We start from the raw sequence: 21,415 nt of genomic DNA on the forward strand, positions 1-21,415 counted from the left end.
ATGCGCGGCGCATAACTAATTTCAAACAGTACATTCTATCTGAAGACATGAGATAATTCCATTAAAGAAGTTTTCATCGTCGATGGATAGCACCACACTTTACTTACGTGGTTGCGGGTTCGATTCCTCGCACAGTGTAAACATTTGTATCCATGAGTATGATTATTTGTATCGATCTGAGTGTTTTTTATATATAATATGTATGTATTTACAAAACAATTAGTGTGGGGCTAGATGGCGCTGTGTGAATTATCTAGTATTATGAAAAAAATAGTTGTTTACTATTCTTACTTAGACTGCAGAGACCGTGAGTACGAATCAGGGCCTTAATCATAAAAGTCTTTGCGTGCCAATTTATATAATATATTCTGATTAATTTCTCGGTGATGAAAATATCAATAATAAACCAAATTAATGTGAGAAATAGGGATAAACTCATGCTCGATTGGATAAGATGAAGATGCAGTAAAACGAACCTGCGACCAACAAAAATAAGGCAGTGCTAAACCGCTAAATCACCGGCACCATCATGGAAAGAGATTCAATTGAACTGAATATCACTTTTTTCCGAATTCAAAGTGTAAAGAACATTGTTTAAACTTGGAAACAGTTTTAGTCTACGTTTTATCTTGAGCTCTGGTGTCGGCACCGAGCACTGCGAACTTACTTAATACTCCTGCCACCTGAACAGTTTGAAAACTTTAGCATTAATGTAAACTTTTTGTTCCGATCTCTTATCTCCTTGCTAATTTTACGGCATTCGATTGGAAACTGTTGAAGATTCAAGGGACATTAACTTGAACCAAGATTAACATTCAATTGATTGTATATATAATTCCCATAAATAACTTTATATTTACATATTACATTAATGACTTTCATTTTACAGGCATAATCCAACGCAGACATTAAGATGTTAATGACATCTTCTTTATACCGTAAAAACATTTCAAAAAATTAACGATTATTTTTAATCTGTCATCGTCGTCATAGCTTCTAATGTGATTATGAATTTGGTCGAAACATCTTTGGGAAAACACCTTAGATGTATGCCATTGATCCTGCCAGTCATTATTAACTAAAGTTCTAAAATTAACAATGTATATTGTGTTAATTTGTGTTATTCGAATTATAAACGCTTATTAGTGAATATAATTAGGAAGCTAAGCATAATGAAATTAAGAAAACGTATATAACAGCAGGGATAATATATCTGTCTGTGGAAATAAAAAGAAATATAATAATAATAAAAAGATATAATGATAATAATAAAATAAAATAAAAAATATACCTACGATTGCTGGACATGTCATAGTAATAAATACTACCGATTGGCGACTCCAATTTGACCATAATTAATTTAAATTATAAATTCTAACATTATTCAAGTTCTATTGTCAAAAGTCTTATATACTTCTTGCTTGTGTGTCAAATACACCACATACCTATATAGTACTTGTAATTTTTTTTTATTCATTTAAATATCATCATCATCTGCTTCTTCCTTATCCCATTTATTTGTGGTCGGCGTAATATGTTTTTCTCTTCCATTCATCCCTGTTCGCAGTCATCCCGTTATTTACTTCCTTTCTCACCATATCATCTTTCACACAGTCCATCCATCTCTTTTTCAGTCTTCCTCTACCCTTAGAACCATCCACATTCATATATAACACCGGCCTTAGGATATGATCTTCATTCATACGCATTACATTAATTCATTTAAATATATTTATGTATAATTAAAATAAAATATTAGCATTCTGCAATCTCTATATAAAATATAAGTGTGTGTTTCATACTCCTCCGCCCGCGCATATTTCCCAAAAAGGGGCACAAAGTCTGTGCTTCACGTATTAATCTATACATCTATACATATAAATAAAGTTTTTTACTACATGCATATGAATATATATACGGTACATATACCAAAATAACAATTTTTATAATTTTTGTCAGTCTGTCTGTCGGTCTGTTTGTTCCGGCTAATCTCTGAAATGGCTGGACCGATTTTGACGGTACTTTTTTTGGCAGGTAGCTGATTTATAAGGAGTAACTTAGGCTACTTCTATTTTAGAAAAATAAAGTTAAATTCCACGCGGACGAAGTCGCGGGAACAGCTTGCATATAGATAAATTGAAAAGATTTTAAGAGAAGATTTTAAGGAAATCTGTTGGCGAGTGCATTGTTACTATTAGAAAAAGAGCAACACAATAATGACCGCCATAAGTATTCGCGATCACGAGTTCATAGGAAAATCTAACCGAGAAGCTTTTACCTAACCTTACTTTGCCGCCTGCATACATCGTTATATTAAAGTTGTACCATAAAATATCAACATAAACGTCCGTGGAGGATATCCGTGTCTACCAATATAAGGCTCCGCTGAGAAATAGCGCTGCAGCATAACTGTGCAGCGACATCATTCTGAGCGGGCCACTTTATAGCCAATCCTCTGTAGCATTTATAAAATATGTATTATATACTATTGGCGAAGATTATTAATTGGCATAGGACAATTTTATATGACAAGTAACATGTAAAATTACACCGTTAATCTTCCTAAATAAATAAATAAATATTCTTCGTTGTTTTATTGTTTTTTATCATTAACTAATCATAAGTATACATAATTTTGTTGTTAAATTTAAAATCGTTTAAGAATACTTAGTTTGATTAATGGGTCTAAAATTCATAAGATATCGGTGTATATTATGGAACAAACATTTGATACACATACAACCGCCGTAGGAAACATCCATAAGTTAATCTTTAAGTGTGTACTTAATTTTTAAAACATTCATGTAATTTACTGCCAAAACTCAACTTTTCAAACCAGGACACAGCAAAGTTAGCTTCTCAACGCCAGAAGTATGTGATCCACGCAGACGTCTTTACAGTTTCCCGCGTTAAGATATCGGTTCTTTATATCGATTATGCACCCTCTAACATATACCTGATACATACATAGAAAGTACCCAGACATATTCATGAATACTCATGTGTCTATTGAGGGAGGAATCAAACCCATTGGAACTAAAGCGGTAAGCTAAACCACTATATCACCGAGGCCGTTATCTATACATATAAATAAAATTGGAGTGCCTGTTTCGTAACATTGAAATAACCGTTTTTTACTACATGCATATGAATATAAATACAGTACATACACCAAAATAACATTTTTTACATTTTTTGTCTATCTGTCTGTTTGTTCCGGCTAATCTCTGAAATGGCTCAACCGATTTTGACGGGACCTTTTTTGGCAGGTAGCTGATGTAATAAGGAGTAACTTAGGCTACTTTTATTTTATAAAAATAAATTTAATTCCACGCGGACGCAGTCGCGAGTACAGCTAGTACTATATATGATTTCATTGTTGCCCTACAGGTTGGCCTACGACGTGCAACAAACTGATGTGATGACATGCATCGCGCTCATATCACATGTGATGTGTTATGCCAACTCTGCTGTGAATCCACTTATCTACAACTTTATGAGTGGTGAGTATGTGTATTCTATATTTATGTACGTGTGTATATGTATTCTAGCTAACCTTCGTCATGTTTCCCTCGTTTTTGCTACATTTTTCATTGCAGCTCCAATTTTATTCATGGCACCGTGATGTTATAATGTCTATGTTATATAGCTCGATCTCGTCGCTCGTCATCGATAAACAGACTATCCAACAAGAAAAGAAATGTCAAAATCCGTTTCAACATCCAGAGATTACACCTTATAACCTAAAAAGCATGACATCTTTATAATGTTGGTGTAGATTTATAAAGGATGACTATTTTACCATTGTAAAGAAAGTAAAAGAACTATACCCAATCAAACTACCATTATAATAAAGAATTTAAATATTTCTCATTAAAAAAATCTAAACAGACGCTAACAGTAAAAACATAGGGAATTTTATACTAGTTAGTAGTGTACAAAATATTATTACTAATTTTATTATTAACAACCATGCATCCAAAGAATTGTTTATAATATAAATTTTATATAATGAAATGGGCATTAACGACATACTTTTTTGTTAGTTTCTAATATCTTTTGAATCACCTACTTGTACTTATCATGCCAAGTTCTAGTCTGTACGGTAAAAAAATGTATGTTTATTATATTGATATTTATGATATGATAATCTTTGCTAGCCTATTATCATCATTGCCTTGTCTATATCCCATTATTTGGGGTAGGCGTATATAATATATCATCTTTTTCCACTGATTCCTATCGGCCGTCGTGTCGGAGTTTACCCACATTATATATATATATATATATACTATTGGTGAAGATTATTATTAATTGGTATAGGACAATTCAATATGATCAGTAACCTGTAAAATTACATCTTTTATCTTCCAAAAATAAATAAATACCGTGAAATCAGAATTATGACGATTTACATATCTTATCATTCAACAAGTAAATTTCATGCCCATTATTCTTGACTGCATCATCATTGAATGGATGGTAGATTTAAAGAGTGTTAGAAAACATTCAAGAGTGTTTGAAATAAAATGACAAGAGATTTTATTTATATTTTTTTCTTTGCAATAATTGCATCCGTGTAAACCACCGGCGAGTCGCTAGTTCTTAATTATTTAGGTGCCTAAAGCCAGCGAATTGGGTAAATGTAATGTCAACTTAGGAAATTATGTACAAAGTAAACAAATAAATATAAAGTAAACACACTTAATAACCAACGGTCCACCAACGGACTAAGATCCTTGGAGAATCGTCCTTTCATGAGGCCTTAAGCAATTTAAGTTAACTTTTTAACTGTCGTGTTTGGTTGGACTAATCGTAACAAACATAAAATAACTTGCATACAAAAATAAGCAATATAAATATTTCGTCATTACTTTTTAATGGCATGCTGATTTTTCTAAAATCATATTATAAGAAAGAAAAATTTGATTCTTATTCTGAAGAAAGTAAACTTCTAAACCACTGGATATATTTATGAAATTATTTCGTTGGTATTATATCATTACCATTATTTCAGAGTGACATACGTTATATATTATATTAATATAAATAAGAACACTATAAGTGTGACCACCCAATTGAACCCACAGTTTAATGACCCCGCCCTTAAATTAAAAAAAATATCTAACCCATTTATTGTAATTCCTACACTTACATATAAAAACTATGTTTTCGGTGCGGCACATTAGAAATGTACCTTTTTTTAAATATCGGCCAGATATGAACTCACGACCTATTATAATTCGTAAGTCTATATGAATAATATTTGTTAGACAGACTAGTACCAGTTGGACGCGATAAGTATTATCAGTCCCATATGATGAGAAAACTTACTTAAATATTATCAGTTAGCATTCCTCGATGATATTGCTATTGGAGAAATATTTGACATACATAAGTATTGGGGTAAGTATATTTTTTCATTGGGAAAATTCCCATAGGAAAACTCATGTGATATTCCTCATAAAAGAGTGTGTGGGACTACTTCTATCAACCACGTAACATCGATGTGACTGAAATAGTATACAATATTTCTAAAGGTCAAATAGGTGTATATACCGATCATATATACCAAAAGTTAAACATAAAACGCCAACACATAACAGAACCAACCAAAACACAGCTTTTAAAACAAGTTGCAGAGGCTGAAAATATATATTAGTCTATGGTATACATATAACTCCACTTTTATATCTATACATATAAATAAAAGTGGAGTGTCTCTTTGTAATATTGATATAACCGTTTTTTACTAAAATACCATTTTTTTCAATTTTTGTCTTTCTGTCTGTTTGTTCCGGCTAATATCTGAAATGGCTGGACCGATTTCGACGGGACTTTTATTAGCAAGTAGCTGATGTAAAAGGAGTAACTTAGGCTACTTTTATTTTAGAAAAATAAAGTAATATTTCAAAATTCCACGAGGATGCAGTCACGGGTACAGCTAGTCTTAAATATATTATATATAGTCTAACGGTTTAGTGCACCGCTTTATTTCCGATGGTTACAGGTTCGATTCCTCGCACGGTGCAAACATTTGTATACATGAGTATGATTGTTTGTCGGTCGATCGGTCTGGGTTGTTTCTATGCATATATTTACAAAAAAAAATCTAAGTATTGTCCAGTAGACATTACACAAGGTCTGCTTACCGTGGGACTGGATGGCGCTGTGTCCAAAGTTATTTATTTATTATTTAATTATTATTATTCATTTATAAACCATGGTAATCAACGTATACTATAAATTTACAGATGTTTTAGGCCAGTGTTAGCAACGGACCATCTGATGATAATGGTTAAAAGTGTAAAAACCAAAAGAGTCACGTATTCGTTGCCCTTATGAAAACATAAAACCATTCTTGAAAAATTAAAATTGTTAAAATATTACATGTGAATCATCTTTTGTCATGTGCCACAAATTTTCCATTCTAATAACATGAATTATATAGAAATACGTTTTTACAATAATAATAACCCTTTACAAATCACAAAGCGCCATCTACTCATAGTCCCAAGCTAAGAAAGCTTGTACATCCATGGTATACTAAACAACTGATATAAATACTTAAAACATTTTTTTATAAATACATCCATATTTTTTTTTATATCATAATTTGAGCGCGTTTGACCGCAATCTCACCTGATGTTAAGTGATGATGTGGTCTTTTCCATAATATATGTCGGAGTAGGAAAGCAGGAATACTTTTAAAAACATGACCTATAATAGGATCATCGGTTTTACTAGTGGTAGTAGTTTAACATTACATTAAAATAATAAAAGAACAAGCGAAATTAGATTAGTTTATTATTATAATAATAATCTCTAAATATGATTATAGTCCATCCTTCATTTTATTTTATAACACAATACTTTTCTAATGTGATTATAATTACAAATTGATTCTACTAAAGTAACAAGAGTTTTCAAGCTTCCACGCCGCTCGAGCACCGAACACAGAATGAATCTTATTCACAAGACCAGCCATGTGGTCAAATCGTGTTCCCTCCAACTTGAACGCGCGCTCAAGTCGGAAGGTGTCGATATAAATACCATTTTTGCCTAAGGCTTATAATTAAACAATAATAAAGCGGCATAATTACTTAAATTACCGTCTAGTTATTCTAATAATATTAGCAATTAAATAAAGCCATAAACTTGTAATATTAATAAATTTGACTTACACTATTAACCGAATCATCCGGATGTTTTTCATGTTGATTTTAGTTAACAACTTAAATGCAAAATTATTGAACGTTACATTATTGTTAAAAATAACTTTTTGGTATTTAAATTTAAATCAAGATGATTGCATTATTTTCTTTTTAAAATGGTTACAAGATTTTATCAAAGTTTTAATTATTGTGAAGGAAATCCGCACGCAAATGGCGGACGTTACGCAACATCCGACATTCGCTCGACATAGATAAATTTATTTACAATTCACATAACAATTGCTTAATTCATAATAAATTTTAATATTTAATTTAGTTTTTACTATATTTAGTAATTTTAAATAACAAACATAAGTTAAGGACTGATAATGACGCCATCTAGCGGCGATTATGCGTTGATATTAAGCCGCATGGTAGCTCCATCTATCGTCCTTATATTAAAGATGTAATGAATGTGATTCAGTTTCTATTAATGTTGATAATCAATATGGTAAATCAACAGCAGATGCGTCATTCATCTCCTTATTTTTAATTTGTGGGTTATAATGTAGCTGCGGCGACATATACATAGAAAACACCTAGACCAATACAAACAATCGTACTCGTTAATACAAATGTTTATACTGTGCAAGGATTCCAATCCGCGACCATCGGCAGTAAAGCGATGTCTACACCGCTAAACTACCGAGGTCATCGGCTGATGCCGACCATAACTGTAGATCGATAATACCATCTCTTCTCCATGCCAAATGCAACGTATATGCTAAGTTAAATAACTATTGGTTTTGAAAGTGTAAAAAGAAACCGTCTCCCTATTTCGGTTTTACTATGTATAGAAGGAAATAAAAGAGAGACCTATCAACAAAATAAGTATATATCAATTTGATGTCAGTCAAAACAAGCTTTATAACCCGGCGTCTGTAGAGTACATTCATGAAACTTTCCTGACGCCATTGTTTTCTGTTCTCCTGTCTACAACTTTCAAACTAGTCGTTGGATCTTAACATTGATGTATAATATTACCAACATATTAGAGAAACCATCCCATCAAATCGTTCGCACAACAAACTAAGAAGATGAAATGGTGTAACAAACTAAAGAGATAATATGAGCATGAATTAAGGCCAGTTAACACATTATGGCGATTTTTTCGGAAGTAAATCTGACAGGAGGCATTGATAGCAATGATGATACTTGTGATACTCCGTAATCAAAAAAGCAACTAGTTGTGGCATTACCACCGCAATTCTTATAGTCACTCGATAGCATAGCTCTATACAGACTCGATATCATAATCACGTATTTTAATAACAAATGTATTTATTATCTGCATACTAAAATGTCATGGTGATAAGATAGATACTGCACTGATATAATTTCCTATACCCTACTTTATGGAATAACTTTCCTCATGATGATGATATACAATTTGTGGGTCCGTGAGTCATCCGCCCGCCTACGGCATCGCATCACATTGTGCTGTTGATGGTTTTCTTTTTGCTTAACTCCTAAAGATCCCAGCATACTATTTAATAGCCAATAATGTTAATCTTTGGTATTTAAAAAAAGGATTTTGGGCTGAGATTAGCGCGTTCAAGCCATTAATCTATGAGGCATTATTTCAGTTCAGGCACAAATTCAGTTTACTAGTACAACATAGTCGTGACGCATCATTACAAAATTTTGAGAAAATACCAACTAACTACATATATAGTTACTAAATACAAACGTTTAAAAGTTACAACTGTAGACTCTGAGGTTTTATATGTGAAGATATTGGAACGTGGCGTCTTCTCGACTCATATTATTATATAATAGCTCAATGGTTTTTGATGAAAGATGTCTCAATCGATTTGGCACAAAGCGTCAGTTCCGGGGCCCATTAGCTCTAACAAAAGGAAGGTACTTCAAGTTTTCAGTTCCGTTTCTATATTATAATGGGCTCAATGCCACCTTTTGTAACCTCGGAGTTTCAGCGGTTTAACACTGCCTTGCCTTGGATGATTATAGGTTTGATCCCCACTCATTACAAACATTTATATGCATTAATTCATTTGTTTTTTTTTTTCATATTACATTATTATATCAAATATAAAACTTATAAGTTGCACCCACGCCTTTTCCGCCAGTGCGTATAGAGTATATATTATAGATTGATATTTATAATATATAGAACGAGAACCATGCAGTTATTTATAATAAATACTACTTTTTAATGACAAAAATATAGGTAAATTAGTTTCATAAAATTTAATAATTACTTACAATAAGAAATATGCATAATTTATTTATGCATGTTTTGAAATCATCCTAATGTTATTGCTTTCAAAAATATATGTTTTTGATATAATTTAATGATATATCTTAATTAATCGCTATAGGAAAAATATATATATATAGCAATTTATGAATATAATTTAAAATTAAAACTCAAACTATTCAATGTAAAATAATAAGTATTTATTAATTATGTTTATAACATTCTGCGCAATAAGCAAACATTATACATAACATTATATATTACTAAACTATTTAATTTTTTTTTCTCAATATCATTCAATTTAGTAAAATAATATATCTCAATGTATTAATATCATGAGTCTGAAATTTATAATATATATTAAAAATTAGAGTTGAAAATATTCAATATGAAATTTTTAATATACGTTTTTGCATGCATTTTTATCGATATGACATATTGTTTTTATTCTGCTTCAGTTAAAAAATGCATCTGTTATATTTTGCTTACAGGATTTCCAGGCTTCTCAGGTCAGTAAGTGAACTGATACGGTAGTTAAATGTTCTCATTTCATTATTATTACAATTACACTGTAAAATAGTCACAAATGTAGAGTCACTTGAAAAACTAGTTTGCATGTCCACCCACATCCATCACTGAAATAAATCTCAATAAAAACAAATATTCAACTTATTTATAGACTTAATCATTTTGATATAAATTAAATAAGTATTAATAATATATGTTAATGTAATACTAGATGAGATACTGAGATACGTAGCCAAATGTAAACATCGTGACTTGTTGAAATACTTGAAATGCCTACATTTCACTTTGCATATTTGTATACGAAGTGGCAATTTGTGAGGCCTTAATTAAGAGAATTATTTGCGATAAAACTGAATCTATGGTTCCGTTTTTCAAATCTGAGAATTTTCGGACTCAGACTGTAGATAGGTTAGTTAGAATTTATTGTTATCAACAACTCTTTTTTTTTTAATAACATATAAGCGATATTCCACCTCAAAACAAATCACACAACGCATTCTAGTCCCAAGCAAAACAGAGCTTGTGTTAGTCAACTGATAGAAGTACTGAAAATACATTTTTAATAAAAAGAAATGACACATACGGATACAAACATACTTATGAATGCAAATATTTACATCGTGCAAGGAATCAACCAGCAATCTTTGGAAGTAGACGGTGTGCTTAACCGTTAGACTAGCGAGGCCTATACATGAAGGTTACTTCTGGTCTGGATGTAGTAGGCAATTTCCAAATCCTTTGTGGCATAGTGTAGGCGATTTATCTTACTAATATTATATACGAAAGTTTGTGAGTATGGATGGATGGATGTTTATTACTCTTTCCTACAAAAACTACTCATCAGATTCGGATTTAATTTTACAGTAATATAGCTTTACATCAGGAGCTGTAAAGGCCAGCTGCGGCCAACAGCATTAGGGTAGTATGAAAAAAAAATAACACCTAGGGTAAAACTTTCAAACGTGTGAAACCGCAGATATAGCTAGTTACATGTATACTGATTACTGTTATAGGGATGGTTGCCACTTATCATCAGATCATCCGTCAGTTCTTTTGTTATTCCATTAAAAAAAGACATTGTACATAAAACATTTAAATAAATAGAATGAGTCCACATTTATCATAATTATATGCGTATGGAACTAATTCTACTAGTTGCTTCTTGTTATTGTTACATATGCTATGTTGAACTAATAAAAATAAACTAGTTAAAATTCATTACAACATTTTTTACTTGGGGTATATCCTCATGGAGACCCGCCATCCCCGGTGGAGGTAGACGGGTACTGCCAGACTCTTACCAGTTAAAAATACTAAATGCTTTTACAGCCAATAATTTTATGATCTGGTTAGGCTCTTTTAACTATCTTAACTTAAAAAACCTAACCACAAGATCAATCATTCTAGAACAGAATATTTATATTTTGTCTATAGAATAGAATAGGTAATTTGATAATAATTATTTAAATTAACGATCTTGTTTCGTCTCTTCACAACACCTACAAATTATCTTTAGAGACTTTAATTTCACAACGATGATATTTATTATTAAATTTCTGTTCACTCAATTATATATCGTATTTATACTATTATAAATCCGAAAGTGTGTCTGTTTGTTCTACACCATTTACAATACAAATTAGATATATGAAATTTATATGAAAATACTCATTGCACTAGATGATATATGATGTAGATTTTATTACGAGATACTTCCTACTACATTTTATTACTACATACTTTCTTTTATCTATACATATAAATAAAATTAGAGTATCTGTTTGTAATATTGAAATAAGCGTTTTTTACTATTTAATACGGTACATACATCAAAATATCATTTTTTAATATAATATTTTTGTCTGTTTTTCTGTCTGTTTGTTCCGGCTAATCTCTGAAATGGCTGGACCGATTTTGACGGGGCTTTTTGGCAGGTAGCTGATGTAATAAGGAGTAACTTAGGCTACTTTTATTTTAGAAAAATAAAGTTAAATTCCACGCGGACGAAGTCACGGGAACAGCTAGTCTCAAATAATATTCTGGAGTAGGCGGGAAAGTTTGTAGAGATGAAGTTGCAAAATGAAGATTTTAATAACTTTTATAGTCGTGAAATATATGTTTATCTTTATTTCATTTAAATTATATATATTAGGACACTATGTAAATAGCTAGTGAAAGTATTTATTTTAAATTTCCCTTCCATTATCTGCGTATTTCAGCCACTAAGCAGGTTGCTGTTTAAACATGGTTTCCGTTAAAGAGCCTAATAAATTACAGGATAAGAGTAATGACATCTTTGTCCTCCGAAATGTCGACGCAAGTGGTATTACAGCCGTCTCAGTACAATGTGGCAGTGCTGTTAATGTATGTTTATAGGGAACGGATAATACTTACTGTTACGGAAGGAAGGACTGTATTAAGGCTGGTTAAAAATGAGACACGTTCCTAGGTGAGGTAAAATAGGTGTAATCAGCTCGCTAGCAAAAATATAAAGACCAGATGGCATAAGAAAACAAACGGTATATGAAAACAGAACGTCAAAATATAAAATTCAAATATATACAAAAAACATAAAAACACACACTTACCATTAAGTTAAGTAGGCAGTTAAGTTTACACTTCTTGCGATGGATTCAAATATATATAGCAAAAGTAGGTATGACAAGTAATTCGTTAGCCACCACGTTGACAGTTCACAATGCTCGTGATTACCCCTTCTAGGACTATTTGTAAAGGTATATTATTTAACTAGTTTCCCCTATTATATCATATGATCCATAAACAAACCAACAATGAACCATACATAACTTTGTAACTAGGTTGAAACTTGAATATAATTCTAACAATCTAATCTTGTCGACCAGACTGGAAGGCGCTGTGTGAGCTGTTAACTGTATGTGACGTCATTAACATTTGGGTTATAAAGTTAATTTTATTAAATTAAGCCCGAAAAGATGATAATCAAAACTTTATTTCACTTAATTGTTATTTCTATCATAAAGTTAAGACGAGAATATACGGACATTCTCGTCGCACCCACACGATAGATTATAATTACATAAAATATGTCTTTTTGTAATTAAAAATAATATAACAAATATAAATAATAAAAATTATTGTATTGATTTCATGCGGAATTCATTAATCACCAGAGTGAGGAAGGTTTAGGTGTAGGTATAACTCGTTGGCGTTTTGTTGTAGATTTTAGTTATGTGTGCGGAAGGATTAATTTGCGGGTCACTAATAAACAAACAGTAAACAAGTTTAATCGTATAAATTTAAACTAAATGATAGTGATCATGAAGCTGAGCAATTTCCCCCAAGAAAGAAAACTGAATGAATGTTTAAAATTATTTACTACAATTTTTTTTTCTCTTTATTTATTTAGGAGCTTAGCACAATAGTGAGCATGTTAGCTCCGTGTTGTCTTCTTAATCAATTACATAACATCTAAACTTTAAATTACTATAAAAACAAATCTTACCTACTTTTATCTACAAATTTATAAATTAATACCGATTCTTTTGATGATTTACAACGATTGAAAATAAAACTTTCATACAAACTACGCGATCATACGACTGTCACTATATATAATATATTAACTGACAACGTCGAAAATTGTTAATTGTATGGATTAACAAATTTCGACGTTGTTTCTCTGTAACAATACTTTATCTTCGTAAATAATCTACTTGAAGCCGAAAGGGCTTTATGTTTTACAACTACACTACACTTTAAATTACATTTATCGATAACATAACGTCGATATTTGTACATCCCTCAGGATATTATTAGCCAGTTGTGTACCCTTCACAGTACCTCAATCACTTTAGTTACACGTCCCATTTGGAAGTGAAACTTTGAAAGGATTCCAATTTGCACAAATCTATTGGGATTGACACTTTGTTAAATGTTTTTCATTATACTGTAAAATTAATTTTTTAAGTAAATTAAACAGATATAGGTACACTTTCATTCATTTGAAATGTATGTGGATTTCAGTTGAGAATGTTAGATTTTCGAGGTCAGAAAATTCGAATGTTCTCTAAATGGATCTACAACAGTTTATGAGAAAGTACTAAATTAGTAAAAAGTAAAAAAGTATTTCTATTACTAATTCTTTATTGCTCATTAAAACTTGTACAAAAGGCGAGCATAATGCAACTATCTATAGGTATGAAGAGAAAGCTTCGTGGGGCAGTTATAGCGATAACAATCAGAGTTTTACATGAATTATTATATAAATACATAGATAATATATTATATTTATGTCAAAGAGAGACAATTTATATAAGAATAATATAATGTCATACTGAATAAATGAATACATCTTACTAATATTATAAATGCGGTGTTTGTGAGTATGGATGGATGGATATTTGTTAGATACTATTTCACGCAAAAACTTTTTTCACTAATGTTAAATAGAAAGAAAGAAAGAAAGAAAGAAATATATTTAAATGTAGAGATAATTCTTTTATTTTTTTTTTTTGCAAAATAGTGTCATCCTTTGTGTGTTTATACTAGTATTGACTCTTTTTTAAACTAGAACCGGAAAGATTACTGTACGAAAACTAAAGCATTTTTTTAAGTAATCAGTAACTCGACCTATCATTAGGACACCTATATTGTATACTGATTACCTATATTATGTACTTGTGTAGGAAAATGACTAGAATATTATTAGGACTGTTCCATATTATTATTTATTGAAGGTTATAATTATGATATGATTGAACTATTGAAGTTTATATTTACTGTTTGAATATCATCATCAAGTTTACCACCCCGCCTTACATTTAAAGTATATATTGTATAGAATAAGCATATATTAGCATATATGAGATCATAAACATTCTGGAAAGGAAATCTGACCACCACTACTAGAAGCGTCATAATCAATCAACTGAATTAATCAATATCAGTGATCAAATTCCGATTCTACATAAAAGTGTAAAGTTGGAACTATTATAATTATTAGCGGTAGATTAAAAAAGTGATGACTATTCATAACTTCTATGAAGTTTATTTGAATAAATCATTTTCTAATCTATTACTATTTAATTCTATTCTATTTTATTCAAGCGTTCACTATTACGTTGACAATTAACGATGCCCCGTAATTACCCCATTGGGAAAACGATCATGACGGTATACTATTATTATCAAGCGATGTAATCAAACGGTAGGGACAGAAATATAAAGATACTAAACAGTACTGGATGCGGTGCATAAATGATTTTAGAATTTTAAAAACAAAGACGGTGACACGAACTGACGACTAATTATATTAGATGCTTCTTATTATGAATGAGTAGTTCAGATTAATTAATTTCCAATATATTTGATACTTATTATTTAGCAATATTAAACTCTCAAACAAAAAGAATCTAACTACAACGTCAGTTATCATAAATAAGAGGAAATAATCACGCGTAAAAACTAGTGATCATTCAAGACCACCAAATGGTAAAGCTATTAATATCAGTGTTTTGTTCTCAGTACAGTTACTGCCCATTTGCTGAACTAACGACCTTTTTATATTACTCTAGTACCGTATATCTTTGCACACATAAAAGTTTATATTACGTGTCAAAATACCAGGTGACTAACCTGTAATACTCGTATACTTACGACAACAATCCTAGAGGACATAGTTATGAACATTGAATATACTTATATATTTTCAATTTTCTTATACTCTTCTTTTTTGATTCAGGTATAACAATTTTATATTAATAACGACCCCTCCCCCAGCGGCGTTATCCAATCGGAATGTGTTTATTACATAAAAATATGTTTATTATACATCAAATGGTAAATCATAGTACTTCGCAACTTTTCTGTTCTAATTCTGTTCTAAATAAACCTTCCTCTTGCATTACTCTATGTATGCTGAGAGCTGTATTAAAATCGGTTAGGTAATTCAAAAGATTTAAGCATACATACTGTATGTACTATTGACAGCTATTACTTATTTTATACTATACCAGTGGCTTAAAAGATCTAGGCGAACAGACAACTTCATTTTATACTACGTAAAGGTAAAGGGTTGTATATTATACAAAACATAACATAAAAACATACCGTCATGACGGTCATCCCGTATGCTGTATTCAGAGATATAGTTAATTGTCATGCCAACGCAACACTCAATATTTGCTCCATTTAGCCCATTGATACTCTGTGGGCTTAATGAAGGATATAAATAAAACATACATATACATGTAAGAGCGGGGATTGATACCAGACAACTCACCGTGACGATAATTAAATAATAAACACTTTTATCAAATTCCAGAGATGTATTCGGTGCAACGGTTACACACAGAAAGAGAGTTATTCAATTACCGACCTCCGTATTTATAGACCGAAGTCAGTGTAGTAGGGAGAGAAGCAGGCGTAACGATTATCTTATGACAAACAACTTAGTTCGGTCTATAAGTACTAGATGGCGCTATTTACAATATTTATAATAATCCTTAACTTTAATACTTCATTGTGTTAAATATTAAATAACAGTGATTTAATCAATATAGGCCGAATATAATTAAATTAATCAATTAACAATGAAAATAGTCATTGTATTGAGTTTGCGCTATCATACATATTAGATCTTCTTAAAAAAAAATCTCTAATTCTAATTGACAATGTGTGGTTTAGAAGAAGACAGCACTATCGCTGTCTTCCATGTCTATTTAAAGATTTGAGATTTAATATTTTCACCATTAGAGTCTGTAATTGTACTTCCATATTTTTTAATTTTAAACATAATTATACACTTTCTTATTTGCACATAATAATTCAAGCATTTGAAAATCATTTTCTTACTTATTATACGTAAGCGTTCCGTCTTTTCTGTAATCTTACTATTTGTAGATTTTTTTAGGCTATTAACTAGATAAATTCTTTAGAATAATCTATATTTAAATAAAATTCTTATTCTATATTTATTAATCTTATAGCATTCTTTGATTTAACAAAATCCAATTAGGATATCAAATAAAAAAAAATACGATCTGAAGCTTTAAAAACGCCTCTTAACAATCATAATAGGATTTGCTTTGTATAGTCCACCAAGTTTAATAGATCTCTTGCGTTAATGGAGTAATATTAATAGCGCAGTTTATTTATATTGGAGACTTATACAAAGAAAATTCTAGCAATTCTATATTCAACGGCATTCTTAGACCCTATAGATATATCACAGAGCACTTTCTAATATAATGCAAAGAAATATAATATCACTGTATGTATATTTAGAATAATATTAACTATAATAATAAAGCACTAAAATATTTTTTAGCAAACAATCAACTGCCCACCTGATGGAAAATAGTATAGAAAGTATTAAACCCTCATTCTTACCATTCCTCTAGGTAACTTTTATTAAGGTGTCATGCCTCAGTATGTTTAATTTCAATGCCATAACTCATTCTTCATACCAGAATACAACTTACAATTGAATCTGTTTAGCGGTAGAACGAAAAATTTGTAAAAAGTCTATTTTGATGTTAATGTAAAAGAGCAACCAAAAATCACTAGACTGCTGTAAATTAGCCTCAAAAAGCTAAAAAACCATCAGAGCCCCACGGCACTTCTCTTAATAACTTCTCTCTTGTTGCAGGCAAATTCCGAAGAGAATTCCACAGATCCTACTTCAAATGCTTCTGCTGCTGTTTTTCACAACCACCAGCGGAGCAGAACGGTACATCCTTCGCCCCAATCGGCAGTTCCCGAGCTGGTACCACCAGAACTATTGTACGACGAAATGACTCTTGCGTGAGCTACAGATTGACTCATCTCTCCCCATCAAATCACAATATGCATCGAGATTGTGTGAGAAACACCAATACTTCTTTTATTGAACAAATAAATGGGAACCGCAGACCAAAAATTAGGGACGATTCACTAAGCGAATCTGCTACGAGATTCACTCTAACCACGGATGGTAGAGATTGACAGTTAGGCAAGAATTTTCTTGTCTGCTACAATGACATCAGGAAAGATGGTGTTGAAAGTTATATCGCTAGAAGTACAAATAGTATTGATTGTAAGCCTCACTATGATTGTTTCAAAGGCGCCGATAGAAGTGGAGTTTGTGAGTTTGGAAGGAAGAAATGTGATTTCATTGAGGAACGTCATAGCGACACTTATGCGGATTATCGGGCTGATGACTCTAAAGAATTGTTTACGGTACAGGATGAATGCAAAAACGGGTTTAAATTTAAGTTCAATCGTAGTTTAAATAGTTGCCAGATTAAGAATAAGAGGAAGATTAACACGATGTATTAGATAGATTAGTGTTAAGACGTGAACAATTTAGATCTAAATATTTCTTCTTTGAATGCTGCAGGTTTGTAAAATGTACATGTAGCGGATGCAAACCTAATCTTGCGAGATCTCGTGTAATTTTAGAAGACAATCCCGAATCATTTGCATATTCGATTTCTAGATCTGGAATGAGATTTTCAGTAGACGATCTACTCGCCCTTTAGGAGTTCTTTGTTAAGTTTCATACACTACACTAGGTACCCACCTAAGAGGAGCAGGTTTATTAAGGTGATTATGTGCTATTACCATACTCTTATTAAATATAGCTTCACGATTTATCCCAAATGGGAACTAAGAACTGTCTAGATTGTGGCAAACACAACACTTGACTTATGACCACGTTTCGCAGACAGTTACTCGAAGTACGTATTAAGCAGCGACCCTCCTATCGTATCTTGTCATTCTTGTATTAGTGTTTCCGTCAACAGACCATTAGTCAGAAATTCGAATACTATTGTTATTCATATAAAACTAATCCCGGGTTTATTTTTTATTGTTCAATTACTTTATTAACAAAATTGCCAGGGTCATGTAAATTAGTATGCCTATGAAAAAATAGATGTTCATATTAGAAGGGACAAATTGGAGGGTTGTATGTATTTTTAATGTCGAAACATTTAAAAAAACAATCTATCAAGCCGTTACTAAAGAGGTTTGTTACAAATCAAGTGTAACACCAGAAATGTATATATGTGTATATATATATCTAGATTGTTTTATACATCCTATAGCACCTATTGTGCACGATTCTATTATCATCCATGCATAAAAATATAACAATAACACAAACATGACGGGTACTTAAACGCTTTTGTCACGCACACCCGTACGCATAAACTAGCCAGTTATAATTTATATGTTTACAAACAGAACATTTAAGTCGACGGAAACCGTTTGTTTGTTCAACGCATAACAGAGTTACTACACGCAGTGTATTTTTAGGAACGGCGTCTAGTGTATTGAGTTATACAATTTTGCCGACCATATTTAATTATTAGTAGATCGAGATCGAGATCACTAACATTGCTTCTTTTCATATAATTATAATGACAATCATACATCTTATCCTGTAATTTCACGGCCTAATCTCATCGTATAACCGAAACAACTTACAAAGCAAGCTTGGCAGCTGAAATAGGCGAGATCTTTAAGTTACTATTGTTATTAACACAAACTGTGGTTATCGGTTGTTTAGTAATAATTAGATATACAGACAGATAAAAATAGCGTACGCCGTGGAATAATATTAATTTAATTTATTTTTAAATGATTTTATGAAAAAATATCACCAAAATTTTAAATGTTGCATCCATAAAATAGATAAGGATTCACCCAATTCTATTAAGCGGTTCAGATTTAAAGACGTACAATCTCATAGACTAACAGACAAAAAATCTAACTATAATTGTTTTAGGTACTGTAACATAGATAAAGTCACTCAATAATAGTTTTCTCATATATCTTCCATGTACAGATAGAATTAAAAGATATCAGGTATATTTTTATACAATACAGCCAATCATAATAATAAATAAGAGAATCTAACTTCCTTGTACACGCGACTTCGTCCTCATGGAATTTAACTTTTTATTTGTCTAAAATAAAAGTAACCTCAGTTACTCTCTATTACATCAGGTACCTGCGAAAAAAAGTCCGGTCAAATAAATTTTATTTCAATTCATAGATATGCAACCAAATAAATGTGTGTGCTAAATCATCCCACCACAGTTGAGGTATATGCGCTGTAACTTTGTTCGCATAAACATTAAATTATAAAACGTTTTCCGGGTTTTTAAATGATTATTACCACCGTCAGTCAGAGTTTTTGTAAAAATAAAAGTTAATTATTTATTTAGGATTGTACTGCGAGAGCTCACATGTTGTAATCCGGGCCACAGATATGGCTAAAACTTTTGTACATTTTTATAGCTTTTCAAGTTGATCTAAATTATTATTATTTTCGATTCCTGTCTATATAGTCCTTTTAAAGCAGCATTTATTTTGCATGCTAGATTTTGAATCAACATGCTTGATGGTGATAATAACATAACCTAGTATTTAAACCTACAAAATAATGATGCCGCTTTATTAATACCAATATAAAAGACCTAATTATTCTGTGTGCCTACTAATATTTACATTTTCGTTTAATTTAATAATTTATTGCTAAAAATAATCCACACATACATACCAATTACCTGCTCCTCAAGTCAGTCTACTATACAATTGTTGAATAATGAAAAAAATTCAAGTCTTTCAGAAGTCATTATGAAATATATGAAAAAAAACCTGCTACGAATGATTCAAATGTTATTAAATATTTTAGAAAATTGTTTTCTCTCAACTTGTTTAACAAAACGTATATTACTATTAATCTTTCAATATATTGATACATGAGAAGAGCTACCATACTTTTGTTTAATTTGGAAAAATCGGCGCGAGCAAGATTATATTTTCACCAACCAACAACCACTACGTTACAGAGATCTCTGAAATATAATACAGAAATATTCTAGACTATTTCCACCCAAAATCCGATGAGACCTGTTCTTTATCTACTTTGGAAATGATATACTGGACTTGGGAATGACAGAATAATATTCGGTATCATAAATTACATGCGGCAAGTCGGTTTTCTCATAAAATGAATTCAAATGACGTGGGTTAAAATACTGATGTAGGTATTTAAATATGATACCTAAAGTAATGTTTAAAAGTATGATGGTAGTAGGTAATAAATACATTATTTTATTATACCTGAAGAAAACTTTGCGAAAAACGTATGTTTGGTTGCAGAAATATCTTGCCTATTTATGGTTTAAAGGGTAAATTATGGCAGTGTAATTACAGGTTACAAGGACGCTTGCCTACTCCTCACAGACGACAACACATACGAACTATTACGACCAAAGTTGCATATTATGATATCCGTAATATTATGTATGATTATAGGTGGTTACATTACCCGTCAATAAAATTTTAAATTAACTTTAAATTCCAATTACAACATTCATAATGGAATACATTATGCGTTGTTATGGCTATCAACACACGGAGTGACTCGACGTCGTGATTTGGTTTGATTTAAAACTTTAAATTAACAAACAAAAGAGGT

At 31.2% G+C, this 21,415-nt stretch overlaps 1 protein-coding gene across 1 annotated transcript in view; it reads left to right on the forward strand.

The window, feature by feature from the left end:
• LOC131849559 (orexin/Hypocretin receptor type 1-like) overlaps positions 1-17,928 on the forward strand; it is a 35,488-nt gene extending 17,560 nt beyond the window's left edge. The window contains exons 6-7 of the mRNA XM_059199651.1: positions 3,391-3,503; positions 17,594-17,928. Coding sequence (XP_059055634.1) covers positions 3,391-3,503; positions 17,594-17,928 — 448 coding nt within the window. The remainder of the gene's footprint in view (positions 1-3,390; positions 3,504-17,593) is intronic.
• Positions 17,929-21,415: the final 3,487 nt, after the last annotated feature.

Source organism: Achroia grisella, unplaced genomic scaffold, assembly GCF_030625045.1.
Source record: "Achroia grisella isolate CSIRO2021 unplaced genomic scaffold, CSIRO_AGI_Agris_v1 utg660, whole genome shotgun sequence".
In the NCBI taxonomy this organism is placed as follows: domain Eukaryota; kingdom Metazoa; phylum Arthropoda; class Insecta; order Lepidoptera; family Pyralidae; genus Achroia; species Achroia grisella.